This window comes from Augochlora pura, chromosome 7 (assembly GCF_028453695.1).
Source record: "Augochlora pura isolate Apur16 chromosome 7, APUR_v2.2.1, whole genome shotgun sequence".
Classification (NCBI taxonomy): Eukaryota; Metazoa; Arthropoda; class Insecta; order Hymenoptera; family Halictidae; genus Augochlora; species Augochlora pura.
In genome coordinates, this window is record NC_135778.1 from 24,503,297 (window position 1) to 24,527,808 (window position 24,512).

At 32.3% G+C, this 24,512-nt stretch overlaps 7 protein-coding genes across 10 annotated transcripts; 5 read left to right on the top strand and 2 right to left on the bottom strand.

The window, feature by feature from the left end:
• Positions 1–847: 847 nt before the first annotated feature.
• On the top strand, positions 848–2,506 carry Cbc (protein CLP1 homolog). Its single transcript, XM_078185251.1, has 3 exons — positions 848–1,078; positions 1,177–2,234; positions 2,302–2,506. The coding sequence occupies exons 1-3, from the start codon at positions 980–982 to the stop codon at positions 2,411–2,413; spliced, it is 1,269 nt and encodes a 422-aa protein (XP_078041377.1). The 5' UTR covers positions 848–979; the 3' UTR covers positions 2,414–2,506.
• A 1,485-nt stretch (positions 2,507–3,991) lies between these two features.
• On the top strand, positions 3,992–5,026 carry LOC144473761 (uncharacterized). The gene is made up of 4 exons (XM_078187949.1): positions 3,992–4,045; positions 4,121–4,512; positions 4,587–4,821; positions 4,916–5,026. The coding sequence occupies exons 1-4, from the start codon at positions 4,019–4,021 to the stop codon at positions 5,024–5,026; spliced, it is 765 nt and encodes a 254-aa protein (XP_078044075.1). The 5' UTR covers positions 3,992–4,018.
• A 1,758-nt stretch (positions 5,027–6,784) lies between these two features.
• Positions 6,785–10,692, bottom strand: Rab8 (RAS oncogene family member Rab8). Its single transcript, XM_078186372.1, has 4 exons — positions 10,560–10,692; positions 9,554–9,614; positions 9,021–9,366; positions 6,785–7,116 (listed from the first exon to the last, which is right to left on the bottom strand). Exons 1-4 carry the CDS (start codon positions 10,681–10,683, stop codon positions 7,018–7,020), a joined length of 630 nt encoding a protein of 209 aa, XP_078042498.1. The 5' UTR covers positions 10,684–10,692; the 3' UTR covers positions 6,785–7,017.
• A 176-nt stretch (positions 10,693–10,868) lies between these two features.
• Positions 10,869–13,251, top strand: LOC144472915 (ribosome biogenesis protein NOP53). The gene is made up of 4 exons (XM_078186361.1): positions 10,869–10,986; positions 11,355–12,223; positions 12,289–12,788; positions 12,860–13,251. Exons 2-4 carry the CDS (start codon positions 11,498–11,500, stop codon positions 12,933–12,935), a joined length of 1,302 nt encoding a protein of 433 aa, XP_078042487.1. The 5' UTR covers positions 10,869–10,986; positions 11,355–11,497; the 3' UTR covers positions 12,936–13,251.
• Positions 12,798–16,243, bottom strand: LOC144473762 (uncharacterized). Its single transcript, XM_078187950.1, has 8 exons — positions 16,196–16,243; positions 14,954–15,165; positions 14,529–14,800; positions 14,306–14,480; positions 14,053–14,232; positions 13,622–13,994; positions 13,447–13,544; positions 12,798–13,377 (listed from the first exon to the last, which is right to left on the bottom strand). Exons 2-8 carry the CDS (start codon positions 15,109–15,111, stop codon positions 13,002–13,004), a joined length of 1,632 nt encoding a protein of 543 aa, XP_078044076.1. The 5' UTR covers positions 15,112–15,165; positions 16,196–16,243; the 3' UTR covers positions 12,798–13,001.
• Positions 16,244–16,398: 155 nt separating this feature from the next.
• Hrd3 (HMG-coA reductase degradation 3) lies at positions 16,399–19,745 on the top strand. 2 transcript variants are annotated; one of them, XM_078186352.1, is made up of 7 exons: positions 16,399–16,536; positions 17,015–17,506; positions 17,583–17,818; positions 17,895–18,374; positions 18,434–18,662; positions 18,741–19,147; positions 19,212–19,745. In XM_078186352.1, the coding sequence occupies exons 2-7, from the start codon at positions 17,059–17,061 to the stop codon at positions 19,635–19,637; spliced, it is 2,226 nt and encodes a 741-aa protein (XP_078042478.1). In that variant the 5' UTR covers positions 16,399–16,536; positions 17,015–17,058; the 3' UTR covers positions 19,638–19,745. The 2 variants fall into 2 exon arrangements, with proteins under 2 accessions (XP_078042478.1, XP_078042479.1); XM_078186353.1 differs by having other exon boundaries at positions 16,401–16,536; positions 17,020–17,506.
• A 143-nt stretch (positions 19,746–19,888) lies between these two features.
• Positions 19,889–23,908, top strand: LOC144472912 (cilia- and flagella-associated protein 157). Of its 3 annotated transcripts, none has more exons than XM_078186355.1 (8): positions 19,889–20,778; positions 20,955–21,230; positions 21,347–21,500; positions 21,582–21,870; positions 21,942–22,202; positions 22,337–22,462; positions 22,702–22,912; positions 23,773–23,908. In XM_078186355.1, coding segments are annotated over exons 1-8 (1,380 nt in total). In that variant the 5' UTR covers positions 19,889–20,717; the 3' UTR covers positions 23,775–23,908. The 3 variants fall into 3 exon arrangements, with proteins under 3 accessions (XP_078042481.1, XP_078042480.1, XP_078042482.1); XM_078186354.1 differs by having other exon boundaries at positions 20,959–21,230; XM_078186356.1 differs by lacking the exon at positions 23,773–23,908 and adding an exon at positions 22,576–22,621 and having other exon boundaries at positions 20,959–21,230; positions 22,702–22,813.
• The last annotated feature ends 604 nt before the right edge of the window (positions 23,909–24,512 follow it).

Sequence of the window (24,512 nt, forward strand, 5' to 3'; positions counted from 1 at the left end):
GAAATAATAAATTTATTACTGAAAGAATTTCGATTTCGTATCTGCTCTAACGAATTATAGATCGAAGAAACTTCGATCGTTCTATAACTAATTTGAAATTAATAATTATATAGAGCTAGTAGCTGTGAAGTTGTGTTGGGGTAAACTGGATTTTCAAATACGTTTTCGAGAATCCTATGAGGTAACAGATTTTATAATTTCAAGCTTCTGTAAAAATCAAATTTCGCGTTGTGTGTCTCTGTTGGCGCGCCAACCGAATAGATGCGCGCATAGAGTAAGACCGCAAGCATGGTAGAAGGAGACAAGCTGTATCGTACATCGATGTGACTTGTTTCACATGTAGTTGTGCTGATCTCTGCGCTCTTGCTCACTCGCTGTTTCCCTCTTTTTCTTTGACTGTGGGGGCAGCACTCTCTCACCAGTAAATCGCCAACTAATCAGAGCAAAGAAAATGTCTATATTTGCCTTCGCTAATGGGTCGAGTTGCTAACTGGAGGTGTACAGGAGTAGGATCCATTTCTGCAATATGTCACTATGGAGTAGACATAATGTAATACCACACTGTCAACCTAAAAATCACTAACCAAGATTGGATACGTTATTTTTTACATATTATTAGGAAATACTATTTCTTGCGTAAGAAATAATTATTTTTATTAGATTAAATTGATAGGCGAAGCTTGATAGAATAATATAATTTTAACGGAGGTATTTTTTATTTTCATTTTAGCTTTCTAGTTATTTAGATATTTTTAGTAACATATGTTTACCAATTTTATAAATATCGAAACGTATACTATCGATAAACATCTCGATAAGCATTTAAAATTGATAGTATAGTGTAAACTTCGCAGCGTGAAATGCCTGCTTAGAGGTTAGTTCACTATGTAAATAATTTAATATGAGAGAAGTGTCAAATAACGTTAAGTAAATCTTATGAGAAGATATTTAATAAGCAAATGTCACTTATACTAACAAAATGACAGACGAGAAAGCACACACACAAGAATTCAAATTAGATCCAGACTGTGAGTTACGATTCGAAGTTGAATCTAAAAATGAGAAAGTTACGGTTGAGGTGATTATACATACATATTAATAATTATTGATGTCGTTTTTTTACAAAAAAATTGAATACCAATTTTCAGTTGTATATTTGAGGTTATTACTTTGCAGCTAAAAAGCGGTTTAGCGGAAGTCTTTGGTACAGAACTGGTAAAAGGAAAGAAATATGAATTTATTGCTGGAGCTAAAGTAGCAGTGTTTACCTGGCAAGGCTGCACAGTTGAACTAGTTGGCAAAACTGATGTCAGTTATGTTGCCAAAGAAACTCCAATGGGTCTTTATCTAAACTGTCATGCTGCAATGGAAAGGCTTAGAGAAACTGCAGAGAAGGACGATACCAGAGGACCGATAACAATGATTGTCGGACCTTGCGATGTTGGAAAATCAACACTTTGCAGACTTCTCTTGAACTATGCAGTTAGAATGGGCCGTAGACCTATTTTTGTAGATTTAGATGTTGGCCAAGGTCACATAGCAATACCTGGTACAGTTGGAGCTCTACTTGTTGAGCGTCCATCAAATATTGTCGAAGGTTTCAGTCAGCAAGCACCATTAGTCTTCCACTTTGGTCACAAATCTCCACAAACTAATGTTGCTCTATATAATCTCCTAGTAACACGACTAGCAGAAGTCTGTTCAGACAGACTCCAAGCTAATAAAAAGGCTAGAGTTTCTGGGATTGTGATAAACACTTGTGGATGGGTCAAAGGAGATGGATATAAATTATTGACTCATGCAGCACAGGCTTTTGAAGTTGATGCTATTTTGGTACTAGATCAAGAAAGACTTTATAATGAACTTGTTAGGGATATGCCAGATTTTGTTAAAGTTGTTTTCCTACCAAAAAGCGGTGGTGTGGTAGAGAGAAGTAATGCACAAAGAGTAGAGGGCAGAGATCAAGGCGTTAGGGAATATTTTTATGGATCCCGGACTCCGCTTTATCCGCACAGTTTTGAAGTAAAATGGAGTGAAGCTAGATTGTATAAAATTGGTGCTCCAGTGTTGCCTGCGTCCTGTATGCCACTGGGAATGAAAGCAGAAGATAATTTAACGAAGTTAGTAGCTGTTGCACCAGGACCTAATTTACTTCATCATTTATTGTCAGTCTCGTTTGCTGATTCTCCAGAAGACGATGTAGTACAAACCAATGTTGCTGGATTTGTCTGCGTGTAAGAATTAAAATTTATTCAATTAATATCTACTTCAGAGTTCAAGAATAATCTTTTTTATTTGCAGCACCAATGTGGATGTAGAAAGACAAACATTTACAGTTCTGAGTCCTCAGCCAAGACCACTACCAAATACAGTTTTATTATTATCAGATATTCAATTTATGGATAGCCATTAAATTTTTTCTACTACTAATCTAAAATTGCGAAAAGATAAATATATTTATAAATTACTTTGTAAATTTTACGAGATTAAAACTGTCTTTTATGTATATCATTGTTTAAATTTATTATCAAGTATTGTTATAATTACAATTATCGCAAATTAATCTTAATTAAATTTTTAGGACAGATTAAACAGAAATAATTAAATATTAATTGCAGTTGAAGGGAACACATATAGTTATTATCCAATCAAAATTTCAAGTGGTTTGCGGTACTTTTATGTAGTCGAGAAATCGAATACAGTAATGATTCGATGAATGTCGCCAAGTAGGAATCGAAAATCGCCACGAACTGAATACGAAGGCACGGTCATTCGATCCTCGCGGCTCGTCTTTGTAGTTGAGGGCATCTCATAAAAGAGGGAAATACGAGAACGAGACGCGGGGCGAACGAAACTACCTGGAAAGGCAGCCGCCGCATGCCGGTGTAGATTATTATGAAAACATTGTAACGCTAGCATAAAAACGATGACTTAACATTTTTATTTCCAATTTTTTGTACATGAAAATTTGTTTAATATATTGGTCAGATTTTTCCAATTAAAATGATACCAAACACGACATACTTTACACCGTATTTATTCATTATACGAATCAAGTATTTTGATTTTATTTACGAAAAAAACATTTAAAAAACCGATTCGTAATTATAAAAGAAGTATTAAAGACAATGCTACATATGGTATTATGTGATTCGAGGGACAGCAAGTGTAGACATCTCTACATGCCATCGGCCTCGCGGTCACGACCGTAAGTGAAAAAATCGTCTCGCGTTTGCGACAGGAACTGTAGAGATCGCCCGACTTCGACGCGGTAGGTGCTGAAATGGCTTCGATTTCGAGACATTCAGAATTCTACGCGTTTGACGGAAAATGTGGCGGAACAATTTACTGTATTTTTGCCATCAATCCTGGAATTTGAAGAGGCCTTGGAGTAAGGATGGTTGAACAGTGAGAAACTGTTTAGATACGAGCTGGTTTGCAGATTCATAGAAAGATGGTTTAAAAATGTGCTATGGGAAATCGTCCAGGTCAACCTCCTACAGTTTCGGTACCGTCGCGTACTCGACCAGGATGACCCTTCGGATTATGTTTAGTTTCATTTTAATCAGAAAATTATCAGCAATATGTTAAAAAAGAATTCAGTTTTAAAATCTGAAAATTAAAAAAGTTTTGTTATAGTATTATGAGTTGTTGTCTTCCGGGAATTAGAGTCAAAGGAGCCGCGGCGCGTACCGCAGCGCACGTGTTCACCGACTCCGTCGAACCTCGGCATCGGCGTAGCGAAGAAATCGATAAATTACAATGGCGTAGCAATAGCACTGCGACGGGAGTAGAATTGAAAAATTGCGAATTTAGTTTCGGGAGTAGAATTGAAAATCGAGATCGAAATTCAAATTTCTGATAGTCTGTCTTTAAAATCAAGAACAATTATAGCCGTAAAATTTTAAACCAGTTAGCAAATTAAATATTTATAGTAGTGAAAAATTATAATAAAACGATGAATAACGATCGATCAAATGGTTTAGATATTTCTAATTTTGAGAAAAACTTTCAAAAAATGATTTCTGAAATTCGACAAACTACAGTGAGTATAATTTACAATATAACATATAGTTCTCAAGTTCTGATTCGAACAAACATCATAATATTGTCTTTCCAGGCAGAATTGAATAGATTAGAAAAAGAACATATTTTACTCCGACAGCAACTCTGTTGCAACGAATCGTTTTTACAAAATGAACGAAGAGTATCGCAAGAATTACGAACACGTTTGCAATTAGCAATGGAAAGAATTGATCAGTTAGAGGAAGAGAAGATACGTCTGAAAATAGATTATTCAAATCTGTTAATCGATCACGAAAATATAATTAAAGAACATAGTACTTTGTCGAAAGAGGTTTTGTCTAGTCGAACAGAAGCCGCGAAATTCAAAATTAAAACAGGGACTTTACAGAAATCATTGCAGCGGGAAACGCAACGTAAAGAAAAATTAGAAAAAGCTTTAATTGAATATAAAAATGATAATGACAGAATTATTGCAAATATTGACATGTAGGTTTTCCATTCCATTTCTTAATTTTTAAAAACTTTCATTTTTAATGTTTTTACATTTTATTATATTTAAGGAATATCGTAAAAATTTCAAAAGAACATGTATATTTGATAGAAAATGGAAAAGCAATAATTAATTTAAACAAACGACTACAGTCGTTCGGGCTCTGTTTCCATGCGATAAACGAAAAAAATAAGGCAGAGATCAAGGATCTACAGCACAAGTTAATGACTATCTCGACGAATGAGTCAAAGTCATTATCTACCAATGATAAATTACATCCGGAAATAGAAAGTTTATGCTTCAAGGTTTCTTATTTCTTTTAACTGCCTTTTAAAATGTATATTATGATTACTATTTACGAAATTTCAGCTATTGCTTTTAGTATTTTGTTTCTTTTAGCTAAAAGAATTGTTGTTGGAGACGAAATCTAAAATGGAAGAGTCTGCATTGGTAGAAGAAAATATAAATAAAATTTTCCAGAAGTTGACATACATGTATAATAGCATATAATGTAACGTTATCAATCAGGAGAAATAATAATCCAAGAACTTCGTTGATTAACAACATTTATTTCGTCAATACATCTGATAAGTGATATGTTCGTAAAACTTGATAATATATTCTTAAATAAGGTTACAATGCTCGTCGTTATAAAATGATTAAAAAATTATTAAGAATTTTCATATATATACAATAACGTTATTGTTATAATGTACGGCATTAAGGAATATTTAGTCGTTATTTCGTTGCCTTTTCAGTATAATTTAGCCAAAATCTTCTCTAAAGAATCTTGTAGTACAAAAAATTTGCTTAAAGTAAACATAGCTCACAGAGGTTTTTGTAATGATAAAGCTGAATGATTAAAGAATGAAACTTCTGTTAATCGCAGTTCTGAATGGTATTAATACAACACCTAAACGAAAATAATAATACAGACAACAATATTAGCGATTGTGACGATAAAATGAATAATTTGTCATCGAAGAATTAGGGAAGGCAGGTTTCAATAATAAACGAAGACGAATAGGATTAATATAAAATGTATTATAATAATCGTATATTTAAGTATAAGTGGAAACAGATCGGAACCCCTTTTTCTTATATATGTGTATAACAAGAAAAAGAGAACCCTCTGTTTCCTCGAAAAACTATTACAACAAGCGTTTCAAACGAAGACGAAGTCCGTGTTCCACCTTTTTTTTCATTTTAATCACTTCAACAATAGAAACAGGAAATAAGTGAAAGAAAATCGAAAGAGTTCTCTCTTCGAATCACGAATTTGCGCTAATTAATTAATGAGTTAATTAATGAAGATTTCCCTTCGATTCGGTGAAAAAGCTAACTTGACAATGTGTAATATATATAAATATGTATATATACACACGCGTGCGTACATGCGTATGTGTATGTATATATGTATATTTATTCATATATTTATATATAAAAAATGACCGCCCATTGTTTACCTATCCGTACCCTCTTCTTTTTGTTATAAACAAATATCCTCGAGCTACCATAAAAAGAAAGAGATTATTTCTCTTCGATTCACAAGAGAAGTTCTCTCTCTTTCGTTATTGTTTAAATAAAGTGAATACAGACGTGTGTTAAAAATCGATCATACCCCTTGATCGTTTTAAGAAATGGAGGAGAAACATTGCAGTGTGTAGCTTAGAATCATACACCTCATGTTCCTTCTTTCACGCTACGGATTTCAACTTGAATCTCTTTTGTGCATTCATCGAAACATTCGTTAAAAGAACGGTATGCAAATAAAAAAAATTTCCTATGTTATTGCTTTCAGAAGTATTTACGCGATACGTCACTCTTCTCCGGATGAAATAATTTTTACAGCTCCTACTATCACGAGTCCTCTTCAAAAAATGAGAAAGAACGTCGACTGTTCCATATAAAAAGATCGCTCAGCGTCGATTTACATTCTAAATTATTCGTTGATCATTTTAACGGTTGGAATCATCCCCTTTGACTATAAAATCTATCATGTATCGCCATCATTTACCCACTTAATTAGGTTCGGATAGTCTTTAAATTGCAAATTGTACACCCATGATACCTTTCTACGATACTACATTTTATGAGATTAGGCAAAGGGGAATGGATGTTACGGTCATGTCTTCGGATTTTGTGTCTTGAAATCGCTTTTCGACGTCTTTTAGAAAATTATCAAAAAATTATCACAATCCGCAATGATCATTTCTTTTGAGAATCCTTAAATATGATTTTTCTTTTTTCTTGAGATAGAGAGAGAGAGAGAGAGAGAGAGAGAGAGAGAGAGAGAGAGAGAGAATGGGAAGTGTGTTTCTCCTCCAGGATTAAAGAGCTCCTATGAGTAATCAGTAAAAAAGAGAGACCGGCAGCGACGGAGGAAAACGAAGGTGGCCATCAAGGAGTAAAATCACAGAAACACTCGCGTCGTGAAGCGAGCGAAGGAGACCGAAGGTGAAGAGTAAAAGGTGACGGTCAAGGTAATGCCGGCCAAAGGGTCAGAGTATAGAGCATCGTGCGAGCCAACTTGGTGGCTTCCTCTGTGGCTCGGATGCCTTTAACTGGTGTCCGCCTCCTTTTGGTGGATTTGACGCCTCCTGTTCCAACATAATTTCATCAGTCAGTGATTGAACTCAAAGCAAATATAACATTCAGTATAAAAAAAATAAATTAAACAACTCTGCATGATGTATTACACTGTTCTAAGAACCTTAACACTCTTTAAAGGATATAAAGTGGTATAAAAATGTAATAACTGGTTGGGAAAAAGATCGTAATATATGTAAAATACATTCAACAGTGCCCTGATACAATTTTCAAGCAAAGTTGTACATTAGGTTCAAAGTCCATGAGTAAGAATGTCATACAATATGTGTTGCATTTATGTTGCACAAGTTAATTTCTAAATTAGTCAGAAATATTTACGACATTGTACTTTTTCATGAATCACTCTGTTCAAAGAGCTGTCACAGGGTAATTACTGACATTCCTTATTTGTTAATAATGACAGAAATTACATTTAAGGAAAACCATTAACAAAAGTAATAGTAAGCAAAAATAATTTATCAATTTTAAAGCGACATTGTTAGTAGAAGCATTTTTGTAGTGTTAGTACATGCGTAAACAAATTCTCTAGCATACATATGATTATATAAGACAAAGCAGACATAGAGTTACAAAAAATAATTACATAATGATATCAGGTTTCATTTTCATCAGTGGCAGTTTAATTAAATGCACCATAATTATTTTGGTAAAATGATACTTTGGAAAAATATAAGATATTTTGATTATGTAAATTCTTGAATAGATTGAAATTGAATGTATGTGTTTGGTTACTTTCATGCAATTAATACAGCATAGTCATTCAACTACATTATTAAAAAATAGTACTTGATTACTGATTGCATTTCAGTTAAAATATATTAAATAAAATAAAATGAAATATGTTGATTAATGATAATTGTAATAATTAATTAATTGTTTCAATTAATGAGAGACAATTTCTCATAGACTGATACAGTGTTTAGCAATATAAATAATGAAATTTCAAAAAGATATGCAAAAGCAAAAGTACATAGAGAGGGAAAGTTACCTTCTGCCGTGACCGACCAGCACCAAACACAGAGAAACAGACACAGGAAACAAAAAAATGGTGGTTAATCAATTGAAATCTATTTGCTATAACTAAATCTGTAAAAGCAACTAAATTACACGTAGATGAAAATAGATTGTTACATTAGCTTTCATGACAGCAGTAAATGATCAAATCAAATTCTATTTTCTTCTTTAATTTATGAAGCAATTTAGTTTTTTAGCCCTCCAGCAATGTAATAAACAATATACAGTGTTAAGTATGCAGAGTATTATTTAAGTTGTTCTACACCCTTATTGCTAAGTTATTTAGCTAATATGAGAAGTATAAGATATTTTTATCAATGTTTGTATAGGTCTTTCAACACACCCACTAAATCTTTATACAAGCCACACCTGTAGATTTGTGTAGACATATATGTAGGTGTGTTGAATATTGATTACACCCACCATGTTTGACATCAGCAGTTTTATTAACTTGAGAGATTGAAGTGATATATTTATTATCTCATGTAAGAGAAAATGGTGGTCTTCGGTAAACTAGAAGTGATATCACAGTAATGGAGATAGAAAAGAGAGGAAAAGATTTAATGATTTATGTAATTTTACCTATGTTCACATTGTTATTCAATACATTTTTTAATGTCAAATTTTATTTTGATTGTTAAAATGTTCAGAGTATGTATTAATAATAAAATTCAGAATAAATAATCAATTGAGAATTTAATTACTATTACTGGAAGGCTAACTGTTATCCTTAGAATTCATTATTTTCAAACAAAACAATTCATTTCTTTCTTTTTTCATTGAAATTAACTGATTTTTTTAACATTTTATGAGATCAAAATTTTAAACCTTTTCAGTAAGCAATGTAAAAAATAATACTATATTTTTTAAATTTATTTACCAGCTTCTTTTCCATTTTAGCTTTAATGTCTCGTGCAAGGGTGTAAAATGCCTCTTCAACATTAATGCTGGATTTAGCCGAGGTTTCCATGAACTTGATTCCATATTCAACAGCTAGTTGTTCTCCCCGTTCTTTTGTGACCTGTCGCTTTTCTGTGAGTTCACACTTATTGCCCAGTAGCATTTTTTCAACATCTGCCGATGCATTTTCCTCAATGTTCCTAATCCAATTTTTTATATTCTCAAAACTCTTCTCATTGGTCACATCATAAACTAACATTATTCCCATTGCACCACGATAGTATGCTGTTGTTATTGTACGAAACCTTTCTTGGCCAGCTGTATCCCTTTAAAACATTCAAAAAAAAAATGAATATGTAGCAGTATTCATGATACTCCTTATTGTATGTAAAATACCAGAATATTCATTATACAACAATCACAGCCATGCAATTGAAACTGATTTTTTGAGTTTTAATTTTAAAAAAGGAATTTGTTAAATTTTATACCTGATTCACACAATCTAATACTTACCATATTTGTAGTTTTATTTTCTTGCCATCTAATTCTATCGTTCTTATTTTAAAATCAATTCCTGAAAGCAAGAAATAAACTTTTAACTCAAACATGCAAGAACATTTTATCTGAACAATAAGATTACTATTCTGTCTTTTTATAAGCTACATCTAATAAAAGAAAAAAATATCCATTTGATTCAATTTGTAGATCTATAAAGATATCAATTTGAATACATATTCATAGTCTAATTATGATAAAGAAACAAATTAGATACATATATGTATCTTTACATAGTTATCAGCAAAGCAGGTGTCACATGTTTTGTTTACAAATGTTGTACAATATATATCTAAATTATAAGTGCGCATAAACAGGAAAATAAAGTAATTCATATAAGATTATACTGTTCGCTGCAAGTCAAACAATGTATATAAATAGATGAAGGGTTACTAGTAATTTAATATATCTTGCATATTTTTAATTTATAATAATAAATAAATTACACAAAGTAGATGTTAGTTTAATGAACATTCTTATGTATTAAAATTATGCAAAACTCAAAAATGTAGTTGAATTGTCGTATGCACAAACAAAATGACTGCAATATCTTCCTAGCAAAGCAAAATCTAAAAAATGTAACAGGTTGTATACTTCTACAACTTTGACTATTTACATGGAGGTACAACTCAATTTGGTCATCAAACCTTTTATCTCCTAATAAAATTATCTTCTGAATCATCTAGATCGTTAATCAGAAAATTATATTGTAAAACAAAAGTGTGCTCTTTGAAACTAAACCAGTTAGGGACACAAATAAGAGCAGACAAAAATCAGAAGGAGATTTATTGAGATGTAGTCATCAAACTATCATCTATAAATTTAGATAATCGAAAATCAGCTAAGAAATTATATTCTAAGACGCAAGACTCGTCTCTTCTCTAAAAGAGAGAACATCATTTTTTTCAAAAATAACGGGAAGACAAAACGGGCGAAAAAAGGTAAGGCAAAAAAAGACACTTACCAATGGTTGAGATGAAGGTCGTATTGAATGCATCTTCGGAGAACCTGAAGAGGACGCACGTCTTGCCGACCCCTGAGTCACCAATCAGTAACAACTTGAACAAATAATCATATGTCTTCGCCATACCCTTTGCTTTCAGTCCCTCTCTTTTTCACGTGTTTCCCGTCCACAGTTCTTTTATTCTTTCTTCTATCCGTTCAGTCTCTTCGACGATCTTTCCGAGTGATCGTGATCCTTGGAATTCCGATGACGCACCCTTCAAACTTAAAACGAGCGCACCTCACGTCGTGGCTCTGTTTATCGCGACAGGATCGGACTTACAGAAGGCGCGGAGAATGGATTATCACTGGAATCTGTTCGGATAGGGCAAAATTCGCGTAATAGGGCACGTAAAAACATCTGTCAGAAAAAGCGATGACAGCCATCGGTAAGTACAACTTTTTCTCTGCTGTTGTGGCCAGCCTTCTGACCGCACCACAGGTGATGCGCGCGTGTGTATACGCACACGCAACACGTGTATCGGCCGCAAGACTAATTCTTATGAGAAAATAACACGTTGCGCGTTCCCATGAAATCTACATTTCTGTTAAAACAATGTATAGGTCAATTTACAAACTGCGTGTACATAATTTAATAAACTACTATCAACACGAATACATTGAATATTTTTACAAAAGCTTCATGTTTTTTATTTAGTTTAATGTAAAAACGTTTTATGAGATGCATTATGTGCGTACGATATTTAATTCAGCTATTGTTTTATAACTTCTGTACCGTCTGTATTGTACTGTATAGTTTCAGGTTTTGAATTCACCAATCAGGCAACGTAAATAAAAACCAAACTTTCAAATTGTTGGCAGTCACGTTTCTTTAAAAGATTGAAAACGTGTTTGATCACATATTTTTATATTATATCAAATAAAATAATCGAAGCTAAAATGGGGAAACGGAAAGTATCAAAGAAAACGAAAAAGTCGTGGCGTAAACATGTGGATGTAAAAGATGTCGACAAATTTTTGGAGGATTCCCGACAGCAAGAGAGGTTGGGTTCGTTTTCGAATCGAAAGAATTCCGATTTATTTGTAATTTCTACAAAGCCAGAAATTCTTTCGAAAAAAGCACGTCGGGAATTATTAAAATCCAAGGAAGCACAATGTTTCAACGTTTTGAAACCTCATTCAGCTGTTCCGGACCCAATTGCAAAAAGAAATCGTGTGAGGACAAAGGAAGAGAGGAAGAATCCTGTTATTTTGAAAATGGAAGCTCTTAAGAAGGCTCAGGGTATTGTAAAACTGAAAGAGAGACTGAGGTTAAAAAACAAAGCTATCGCAGCAAAAAGAAAATTGATTAAGCCAAAAACGGGTGAATTTACATCTGACGTGTGGGAAGAGAAGACTGATAATAGAATTGACACCAAATGGTTGGATCCAGATACTGTAAGGCACACAATGATACAATTTGGTGTAAAAAAGAAACGATTGCCTACTTCGTTACATAAGAAACCTTCCGTCTTACCAGCAATTGAGATACCACATCCAGGAACATCTTATAATCCCTCCTATGAAGATCATCAGAAATTATTGCAAGAAGTTGCAGAAAAGGAATTAGAATTAATAAAAGAGGAGAAACATCTGGAAAGGGTTACCACAAAGATGTTTAAAAAGGTATTATTAATTAAGTAATAATTGATTATATATAAAGCTGCATTTATTTAATTCTTTTGTTATAGGTGCCACTTGCAGAAAAGGAGAAAAACTTTATAAATGAAATGTCGGAAGGTTTGGATCTAGAGAATGAAATTACAATGGAGGATGATTGTGGAGATACAGCAATATCTGTAAATCCTCCAGTAATAAATGCAAAGAAAACTCGTGTCCAGAGACGTAAACAGAAAGAACAGAGAGAGTTGGCTCATAAGATTGAAAAGAAAAAAATAGAGAAAAAGAAAGTTGCAGATATTTACAAGTTAAAACTACTAGATAAGCAGTTGACTAAAAGGGAAAAGAAACAAGAAATGCTGAGGCAAAAGAGGATGAAAAACAAAGCCCTTAAAACAACAGGCACTAAAGTACTTAGTAGAGTTAAATTTGAGCCCCTCGAGCCAGATTTCAAATTATCACATGAATTAACTGGAAATTTGCGAAATTCTGTACCAATCGTAAATCTACTGAAAGACAGATTCAAATCTCTTCAGCAAAGGAACATTGTGGCTCCTTCTGTAATTAAACTGTAAGTATATGCATGTCATTTATATATTTATTGAACAATAATTTACTAAACAAATTCTCTTCTTTTTCCAGAACACGAGATAAGGCGAAAATGAAACGGTATATAAAACCTGATCACAAAATCGATATGTCAACTGTAAAAGTGTGATGTATAGGTAGATTAATTTTTAGAAAGTCGTGTACATTATATAAATAATAGTAAAGTAATGGTAGTTCATTCTTCTGCAATAACAGGTGATTGTTCTTCATCATCTGAAGATTCAGTCTCCTTAGCGAATTCGTATTCCTCTTCATCAGATAATGATATAGTATCAAAAATGTCATCCAATACCTTTTTACCAGGTGCACTACTTTCAGTGGACATATCAATTTGCTCTTCTCCTGAACTTTCTGATGTTATCTGTAGATGATAATTAGAAATGAAAATGTAACATTTATAATGAAATAAAATTTTAATTACTTTATCTAAGACTTCTCTATATGATAGTGTTGACTCTTCAGTCGGAGTTAGTATTTCAAAATCAATATCTTCAGGCACGTCTTTTAGATCTTCCATGCGACATTCTATTTCTTGTGGAATACTTTCAATTCTGAATATGAAATTTTCAATTATTTTTGTATGTCCTTTGTCCACACTTGTAACTTTTATTGTTACTTACGATTTGAACGTATTGCATTGAATCTTTAATAAACCTCTTGAAACTTTACATTGGAAGCATAAAAGCAATTTAGGGTAATTTGTTTGAATTTTAGGGCACTGTAAAATATTAAAAACATGCTTTTACCTATGTTTTAAATCAAAATCTATACATAATATGTGTTTATGTAAAATACCTTAAGCAAACGGGCTACAGCATATTTCACGTCGAAAAGTGTCTCTACGGCTGCTTTTATTTTGCACTCTAGCCTTCTCTGCAAATACTTTGCAATATTTATTTTCAGTTTCTCTTTATGCAGTAATGTGTGCACTTTTGATAAAAGAAACTCTATAGTTCGTTCCTTCCAGCGTACATTTTCAATAGCTACTAATAGTTTCGATATTGTTGTAGGATCGGGAACATTAATATCAGATAAAAGGTCTTTCATTTGTTCAAATTTGCTTTGTAAAGCTTTCAACACCGAATTTTGTACTTTGAAAGTCACTATATTACGTTTCGTATTGGTACATTTCGTAGTAAGGCTTTTTCTGTGTACCGCAAATGTATTTCTGCAAAATGTAATTGTACAACAATGATATTTCAGAATTGATTTTAATAAAATATTACTTGTAATCAGTTTCAATATTTCTTTTGACTGTAACTTCTTTAGATAATTGTAATAACTCTTTCTGTAACATTATATTTTCTCGCATTAATCTTTTATTTGGGAGACTTATGAATTTATTAGTTTCAATCTGAAAGTGTGCTGCTAAATTAAGAAGGTATTGATATAATTCAAGCTTGAGCCTGAAATAATAAAACTTTATTAGTGAAATAAAATTTTCTGGTATATTTGAGCAAAGCAACCATAATGTAATACATTTCTTGATCAAATTCAAACTTCCGTTTAATTTCCTCCAGAATGTCTTTTACTTCTTCCTCATATTTTATCATTCTTTCCTTATTTTCTTCTAACTTTTTTTGCATAGGATCCTGCACTTTTTTAAAATCATCCAAACTATTAATTTTTGCGTCTAAAAAATAATATTTGTTTATCAGTTAACAAAATAGATTAATAAAAAAGGGAGATCGTTATTAGTTACTCAAAATTTTGATTTGTGAAACTAATTCTAATTTCTTCCGAGTGTATTTTTGTTGGCATAATTGCGTTAAATGAATATGAGTTTCCATGTCTCGTATTCGATCATTTTCTAATTTGTTAATGTTATTTTTTAATGTCTCGATCCTATTATTTTGCGAATTAACTTGTTTAGACAAAGTTGCGATTTCATCAGCTGTTTCCGCATCCACTGTTAATAGTTGTTCATTGGTAATTTCAACTCCTTCCAATAATTCATCATTTCGATCATTTAATCTAAATATTTTTTTAATATTAACCTTTTTTTTATAAAATTTGTCTCAATTATGAATATACATATAGAAGTTTGTATGTGACTGAAGTAGAAATAAATATTTACAGCGAAATGTTTTTAGTGTTACTGAAAAATGACATAGTTTCATTTTTAACCTTTTTTTCTTATTTTCAATATCTTCAATTCGAATATCGTAAAACGCTCGTTGCATATTAATAATTGTCGGTTGAGCCTTTGCCACTCCATTTTCATAAGATTGCAATTTCTGTGATAATGATATATTTCCTTTGTCCCGTCCTTGTAAGTCCACCATTTTTAATGACACATTAAATTAGTTCTGTGCATATGATGATACACTTTAATTAAACTGAAAATATTAGGATGTAATTACACATGTTGATATTGACTGTTTTCGATATGAACGTTGTAACGAATATAAACAATACAACGTTCTAAGTATTTAATAAATGTAAAATCTTATGGCACACACTATAATTATTAATAAAGGCAAAATAGTATATGAAATATTTAAATACAAAATTTAGCGCGCCATTATGGACTTTACCCGCGAAGTATTTTGAAGTTCACGACTTCCCGTTTGATTGCAAAACTGATGATTCAAAATTGTGTCTCATTAAGAAATTATACGTCGTAAGTAAAATATAGAAATATTTAATGATATTATCATTTATTTAAATCTTAGTAAACAGTTTTTTTACATTACTGATACATACATTCTCGAATGTTCGCAATTTGCATTATGTACATACATATATGTGAGACAACATAGACTCCAAATGGTACATTTTATTACATTAAAAAACATTTTCATCATTTATACAAAGAGTATTATTACTTTATTTTTGTTATAAATAATATTTAACAATGCTTCACTGTTTCTGGGTGGTTTTAAATAAATAATAGCTATAACAATGTCTACTAACATTTCCTGCTAAGATGACTTAAGCATTTTTATGTAGTCATCTCTAACTTTTATCAATTTATCTTTCATTATTACTTGCTGATACGTACGAATTCTATAGTAACGTGTAATTCGCATATGTATGCCATGTGTCATATTGGTAGCAATGAATTGGTGACAAATAAAAAAATGATTACATATTTTTGTCACCCGATAAATAAAATAATATAATCCTTATTTAAATTGAATACATTCTCTCTGTGTTCGACGCAATTGGAAGTATAGTTTATTAGATTTTCATTAACATAGAAACGATAAATGAACTGTGTTGATTATTTAGAGGTTAGGTCACCGAAGGACTAGAGTACGTGTTTGTGCGTAGAGAAATAATTGCGCATTATCAATAGTAAGATTGAGTTTCATTGTACTGGAACTATTATGTTTATGTTTATCGAAATACTTAAGTGATATTTACATGATTTGCAGCTAACTTCAATTATTTAACGCACAGAACTCGCAGATACTGAAATTTTCGAAAACAAACATTTGAGAAACAGCTGATTCGTTGATAGTTAAGTGCGTAATGTTCTTACACGTTTGATAAACGAACAAAATTGTAAAACGGTACCGTATTAGTATGTAAAAAACAACACTGTTTTCGGCAATGACGAGAAATCATTAGGGTGATAACCGAAGATGTTCGTTGACGTGTCTCAATGACGTAACGTTGTCTTTCTGCAACGAAAGTTCGAATTCTTGAGAAACATACCGCAAAATGAATTCAAGAAGGTTCTTATCAAGCTGTTCGAACTAAAAGTAAGAAAACAAATATCTTTTTTCACTTTGGATTAATTCTTTTCTTATCGTTATTCAACGTGCGTGCAGGTTTAGGTTAGAGGGAACCGAGAATTCATATTTTCGAAATTACCGTATCAACGTTGATGTGTCAGATGTAGTTGGCAAGTTGAAGTGTTTCTGTTGGTGTATCTACGAAATAAAAATTTTAGTTTATATATTAAACAATTTCCAATATCAAATGTTTTTTTAGTAACCTTTTTATAATAATTGATTGTAGCAGAATTTTGTTTAGTGTTAACTTATGTAGTTTTCTGTTGTGACCATCTGCTTTTTGAAAACAGTTTGTACATATGTAAATTTAAATCAGTTTTCCATGTACAAGTACAAAATCAATTTGAATATGTACGTGTGATAGTTTAGTAAACAAAGTATTTTAATCAATTTTGAATTACTTAAGATATTTATATAATATATAAATATTTTTGATTTTGTTAAGGGCAGTTCAACAGAAGAAGTACAAGTCACAATTAAGCTGTCAAAATGAAGCTAAGGAAAGAGTTACTGTTACTTCTGCTTGTTATGTCTGTTGCATCCGAGTCGGAAGATCCCAAAAAACAGCCAGAGACTTCTGACGAAGAGCCAGAGGAAGATGTTACTTTGGGAGAGAAGGGGCTAGAACATCTGCGTCAACTAAAGGATGTACATGATACTATGCTAAAAATTATACAATCTAATAGACTCTCATATCTTAGAGAGGAGATGACAAGAAGAAAAGAGGATATGGAAGAAGAGCCAAAAACTAAGGAAGAAAGTTCTGCAATGAGAAATGTTTGGACGAAAACAAGGATATCACAGACTAAGAATATAGATTTACCAAATAATAATTTAAGACTGGAGGAAGAAGAGACAGAGCCATGGAATGAAGAAGAGCAACTTGAGTCTCTAAGTGAAGAGACGCCAGAACCACTTACTCCGGAGCCACAAGAAGGTATTTTCATAATAGCTGCAAACTAAAATAATATAAATAATATCTTAATTTAATGTTTTTGTAATTTAACTTCCAGCGGAGCAAATGTTTAGGAAAGCACAGCGTCTCTTAAATGCCACACGTTCTAACAAAGCAGAGGCTTATGGATTATTAAGAGCAGCAGCAGCTCTTGGTCATCGTGAAGCACAATCCATGTTGGCATGGGCTCCATTGCTTGGTCCAACTTACTTTTTGGTATCTAGTCAGATTGTTTCAGCTGTTTATCAAACATTTAAAGAACTCGCTGAAACTGGACTACCTTCTGCTCACATGGTATGAAGAAATTTTTTCTTGTATTTACTAGTAAGCATTTTTCCTGTAAATTCTGACTTACTACCTTCTTGTTCAGGGCTTAGGATTTTTATATGCAACAGGACTAGGCGGAGTAAATGCTTCACAAGCTAAAGCACTTTTACATTATACAGCTGCAGCTCTCGGCGGAGATACACGTGCACAAATGTCTCTTGGTTATCGTTATTGGGCTGGTGTCACGACACCAGCTTCATGTGAAAATGCTTTAAATTTTTATCGTAAAGTCGCCGACAAGGTTGCAGAAGAGGTTTCGTTCAGCGGAGGACCGGTTATTCAACGAGTCCGTCTTTTGGACGAACAAGAGAATCCTGGATATAACTCAGGAATGTATGATCAAGATTTAATAGAATATTATCAATTGCTAGCGAAGAAAGGAGACATAGAGGCTCAAGTTGCATTAGGACAGTTACATTATCAAGGTGCTAGGGGTGTTCCATTAGATCACGTGAGAGCCATGCACTATTTCCAGCATGCTGCTGACGCTGAACACCCAATAGCAATGGCTTATTTGGGAAAGGTAAGAGTGGTCACCGGAATTTATATATTAACTTATAGTAATGCGCTTTTAAATTCCAGATATACTTAGAGGGTAGCGACAAAGTAGAACAGGATAACAAAACGGCATACAAATACTTTAAGAAGGCTGCCGAACTTGGAAATCCTGTCGGACAAAGTGGCTTAGGTCTTATGTATCTTTATGGACGGGGGGTTGAAAGGGACACCACGAAGGCTCTACAGTATTTCAAGCAAGCTGCAGAACAGGGTTGGGTCGATGGGCAGCTTCAACTTGGCAATATGTATTTCAGTAAGCTTCTGTTAAAATTCACAAGTATTACACCAATTTCTAATTTGATTTCAAACTGATCAAATTTTGTTTCAACAGGTGGGACAGGAGTGAAACCTGATTACAAATTAGCTATCATGTACTTTAGCATGGCCAGTCGATCTGGCCACGTTTTAGCACTTTATAATTTAGCTCAAATGCACGCCACCGGCACAGGTATGACGCGCAGTTGCACGGCTGCAGTCGAACTCCTAAAGAAAGTCGCTGAACGGGGGAAATGGAGTGACCAGTTGATGGCTGCCCATACAAACTACAGAGAAGGCAAAATCGATGAAGCTTTCGTTAATTACGCCCTTCTCGCGGAAATGGGTTATGAAGTTGCACAGAGCAATGCTGCTTTTATACTTGATAAAGGCGAGACTACGATATTTTCTGAGGACGAGGGTTTGGTCAGAGCACTATCTTTGTGGGCTAGGGCTGCTGCACAAGGATACTCTGCTGCTCAGGTATAATTGTACAAAAATCATTTCATTTTTAACTAAACCGAGCTAATTGAAGTTTTTCTATTAGGTAAAATTGGGAGATGCTCATTATTACGGCAGAGGAACGAAAGTCGACTACGAGGCTGCAGCTAGTCACTATCGATTGGCCTCCGAGCCGGACCCAAATGCACAGGCTATGTTTAACCTTGGGTACATGCATGAACGTGGCTTAGGTTTAGCAAGAGATCGACACTTGGCCAAACGGTGTTACGATCTTGCTGCAGAAGCCAGTCCGGATGCCAAAATCCCCGTTGCGTTGGCGCTTATCAAACTCTCCTTCCTTTTCGGTTTGGATTATCTGCAGGAGTTTAGTCTTGTTGATCATCTGAATAAATGGGACCAGCTCTTGGGCCAGAACTGGGACTTATATCTTATAGGACTGCTCACTGGCATGCTCAGTTTAATTATTTACTTCCGCAGGCCGCAGCCACCACCTCCGCCTAGAATTAATTAATTCTTTACTATTTTTCTTTTTCCGTTTCCAGGCCGTTTCTTTTTCTTTTAGATGAAGTCAAATTTGTTACTGATGGTTCATAAATACACGCACGTGCGTGCATAAGGACATGTTGTTTTCATTGAACCACCTCATTCGCACAAGAACGTTCTAGAAATTTTAAAGAAATTCTCGTACTACTAAGCTTATTACAGAATGTATGAGAGAGTGTGTTGATTCGTGCGTGAGTAGATTGTATTTATTTAAAGACATTCAGAGGCGTAGGAATGATTTATTATTAAGTTACACTTTTAAATCTTGAAATTTTTTATTTTTAGTATACATGATTTTGTAATTACTTCTATTTGAAACAAATAATTCAATTATAGAACTCAAAGACATTTACAGAGCTGACATTATTTTTGAATTGAATGTTTCAAATACAAAGCGTATACTTGTTATTTCATTTTCAAAGAATGTTTTAGTTTTTAAATTCTAAAATATTTACATTTTGATTTACATTAGATTTTTAAGTTTCCAATTTGATATTTTTTACATGTGTATGTATAATTGATTAGGAAAAAATATATATATGTACGTTTGTATGTATGTAATACAGATATTAAGAGTATAAATAAGGATTTAGTGATGTATATTTCTAAACTCGTAAATATGTTACAAGTTTCATACATAATTAAAAAGTGAATTCATAAGAATTTTAGACTTTAGAAGGCTTAGAGCGCTTAAATAATGAACTTAAAAATTGAAGATAATTTCATAAGTATGCTGCATTTTTGTCTAAAAGAATGTATGATTGATATCACAAAGGCTCTTCTAATTATTATAGAAACACAGTTGATCAATCAATTATTTTATTTTCAATAATTGTTTATTGATTTCTCCGTCGTCATGGAGCCAAAAATTATCGATCTAACGTAGATTACGTTCACGTTGCTTATCACTGTTATCACTTTACCGGGCAACAATAATTCAAATTGATTCACCGTGTAACAAACACTCGAATTTAACTAATCAGGATTATGAAGGAGAAAGGGAAAAAACGTAAAGGTGGTAAAAAAAAGGTAAAAAAAAAATGTGTGGATGAAAGAGAGACCCTGTCTTATGAACAAGAAATTTTGGATAACAACAGACAATTGGCACGGTAAATATATGTATAAAAGTAAAGTATTTCTATTTATATTGTTACTATGTATATAAAATTCTTTTAAATTTTTAATACTTTCAATATGTGGTGTATGTAGAAATATAAAGTGTAAAATGTCACATCGAATCCCAAGGTCCAGATAAATGATAACTACTTAAATAATTCTTTACAAGCTAGTTTGAGAACTCGAAATGAAGAATTGGAAATAGAGGCAGAGCAAGTGAAAGAAAAATTTCACCAACTGGAAGAGGATAGGTCAGATGTAATTGCTTATTTGAAAAGAAATTTGGAAGAAAGAATAGAAGAATCAAAGGAACTTACTGAACGACTAGCAGCTTTGGAAGAATTACGAAAAGAGGAACTATCTGCTTACAAGAAGAAGGAAGAAGCAATGGAGCTTGAATATCGTACCATGGAGAACAATCTGAGTGCTGAAGTTAAACTAATAAGTGAAGTATATATGTTACTTGCATTTATATCATTTATTCCGTTTTAATGAAAAATGTTGGCCTTGCACACAACATTTAAAAATTTTCTTACTTATATGCAATTGTTTTTTAACTAGCTGGTAAATTGAATGCATTGGAAGATTGGCGAATAGCAAGAGTGGAGCTGATGCAGAAATTTGAAACTCAAGAAAAAGAACTTATAGAACAAGAACGGACAAACCAGGAAAAACTTTATGAAGCGGAAAAGTCATTGGTCATTGGGAAAGCAATGTATGAAAATAGAAATTCTTCTTTCTACTATTTATAATTTAAAATATTAGCTAGTTAAAATATTGTATTATTTAATGAAAGGATGAAGAAAGAAATGGAGGAACGTTTAAAACAACTTGCTGTAACTCTTCGTAAAGCAACTAATTTGCGGGTAGCAGAGACCACGAACCGAGCAATTAGGGAAAACATAGCGTTGAATCTAGAATTGGATAAACTGGTAAAAACATGCAAGGAACTGGAAATCACTTGTAGGGAAAGCAAGGAAAAAAAGCGCATCCTCAGATTACAGTCTGAATTGTTTGAAACAGAGTCAAGAATCACTTTAAAAACGGCAATGAAACAAAGAGACGCTATTCACAAATTGGCAAACGTAAGATCTCTCTCTAAACTTTTTTCATTGTTATTTGAAAATATGAAAGTGGAACTATTAAAATATTGTAGGAATTCAAATCGATGATGTTGTACTATGGACAAGCAAAAAGGGACAATGATCAAATTGCTACTTATGAATTAATTATTGAGCAGTTGAAAGAAAAGTGTGAAAAAATTGAGCAGAAAATTCAGTTTCTGAAAAAATGTCTAGTGAAGACAAGAGATGACAAAGAGCAATTGTTATTAGAAGTTGATAAAAAGGATAAAGAACTAGCAGGGCTTAAAAGTTTGCTGAATCGTGTAAGGAGTTGTATCATGGAAGCTTTAGAGGTGATACATTTTCCAAAAGTATTATCAGCAGTTCTTATATTTGCCTCATAATTGAACACTAACATTCTTTTAACTATTTATAATACTTTATATAACATTGTATTCTTTGTAATAATTTTGTGATAATTTCACAGCTTGAAGGAGATACTAGAGGTAAGGATTATTGTGCCTCACATTTGAAACAGCAGTTCTTGCAGTGCCTTTGGGAAATACTAGACACCAACAATATTACCAATGTTTTGGAACATACTCCGTCACAGGTATATTATTATTATGTCAAATTTTAAATTATCAGTACCTTCATTATTATTATTATTATTACTGGATATTGGAAAAACTGAAGTGGACTTGAAATGTTTTTTTTTTAATACAGAAAATAAATGGGAATAAAGATGGGCGGGTGGAAAAGAAATAACTTAGTATGAAACTACTTATTTGTGTTTGTTTGATTAATATAAAGTCACTGTTTAAATGTTTTATACATGCGTACATTTTATAGGTTGAAAATATTGCATGCTGTTATGCAGAAGGAGACTTGGGCCTTATTGAACGTCCGAAAATTAGTAAATGTAAAACTGAAGAAAAGAAAGATACAATCGAAGATAATGTACAAACAAAATCTTCAGATCATTCGATAGAAAAAGAACCGTCTTTGCCCGACAGCGATATTAGCTCTATTATTCATTCCCCTAAAGAGTCAATATCCAATTGTAAGTTATAATTCCCAATTATCTTTATTTTATCTTCTTCATTATGTATAATCAAATTTACTGTGTCAAGGATTTTGTAAAGTATTTTTCTTTTTATCCATGTGTGTGTACTGTATATATTTAAACATAAGAATTTTTATACAATATGTGCACGTGTAAATTTTGAGTGTATGTATGTCATGTACTCCAGTCTAAGGTGTAAACACTCTGTTGGAAAGTACTAGATTTGTCACTAGATTGTACAGTTTTGTGTCATATAGGTTAGAAATAGTTGCTTCTGTAGTTTATAAGTTAATAATTTGAAGAATTAGAGAAAATGCCTCATAAAAAGAGTCAGGCAAGGTCAGTGAAGCTGTTGTTGTTTAATATGTATTTGTTAATGTTTTTGTTGATTGTATGAAGACATTAAACAGTAACTTAGAAGAAGATTGAAACTTTAAGTATTGTACTTTAGAATATTATACATATATGTTTGTTATATAAAATTAAATAATAACTACAAAATTATTTTTTTAAGTAAAACACTTAAAGTCTTTTATAAGTGAACTAAGTTGTACAATAACCTATTAAATATTTTGAGGTTATCAGTTACCATCATTATATTTATATACAATACGTACACGTTGAAGTTTGTTTTGTTTACATTTATAGTAAATGCGCAACTTTTTTATGTATTTTATGATTCTGAGTGAATATATACTTGGTGCACAATATATAAAGCTTCTATAAAATCTGATTAAACTAGTATTAATTAACCGAGAAATTATTGATAATTAATCTTAATTGTTTCATGGAACGTATTTGTGTTAGTTAAAATCATCGTTCCAAATTTGTAATAATAATTATAAATCTAAAATTAGGAAGAAAAAAATGAAACAGAAAGAAGAAAAAACAAATGACAAGGACAAACCGTACTTGAACTTAGATGACATTATAGATGTACAAGAAACTGTTGCAAAAGATTTTAAGTTTCTTATGAATGCTCCAGTATCAGAAGACAATTTCTTTGTTCCACAATCAGAAAAAAATTGGAGCATTGATACATCTAAATATTCTGAGTACTTTACACTTGATTTGAAAATTTTATCTGCAGCGATTGAATCAATTCCATTCAATGAAAATGTTAATATTTATACTAAATACTTTAATGTAAGTTTAATGATGCACTAAATTTACTATAATTTAATACTTCTATTTAAAATGAATGGATAATATCTGTAAACATTTATTATTTTAGAATGATCAATTGACAAACATTTATAATAAAGCAGAGCAGGGTAAACAGAAATATAATGAAATGTTAAATAATTTAGGAACTGAAGTTTCAAGTGATCCAAAAAATATAGAAAGTAATCAAGATTCAATAGATGATACAGCTGAGGATCTAGATTTTTTGCTATCACTCAAAGAACCTGTGGATGAGCCTTTAGTGGCAGTAAATCCTTTACCTACACCTTTTGATGCTGGTATAAGTTGAAAAATAATATAATTAAACAATATTTAGAAAAAGATTTTTATGTATAGATTAATCTAACACGTATCTTTTTCAGATACAAAAACAGCAACTAAATCTAGTAAACCTGTAAAATCTATCGATTTG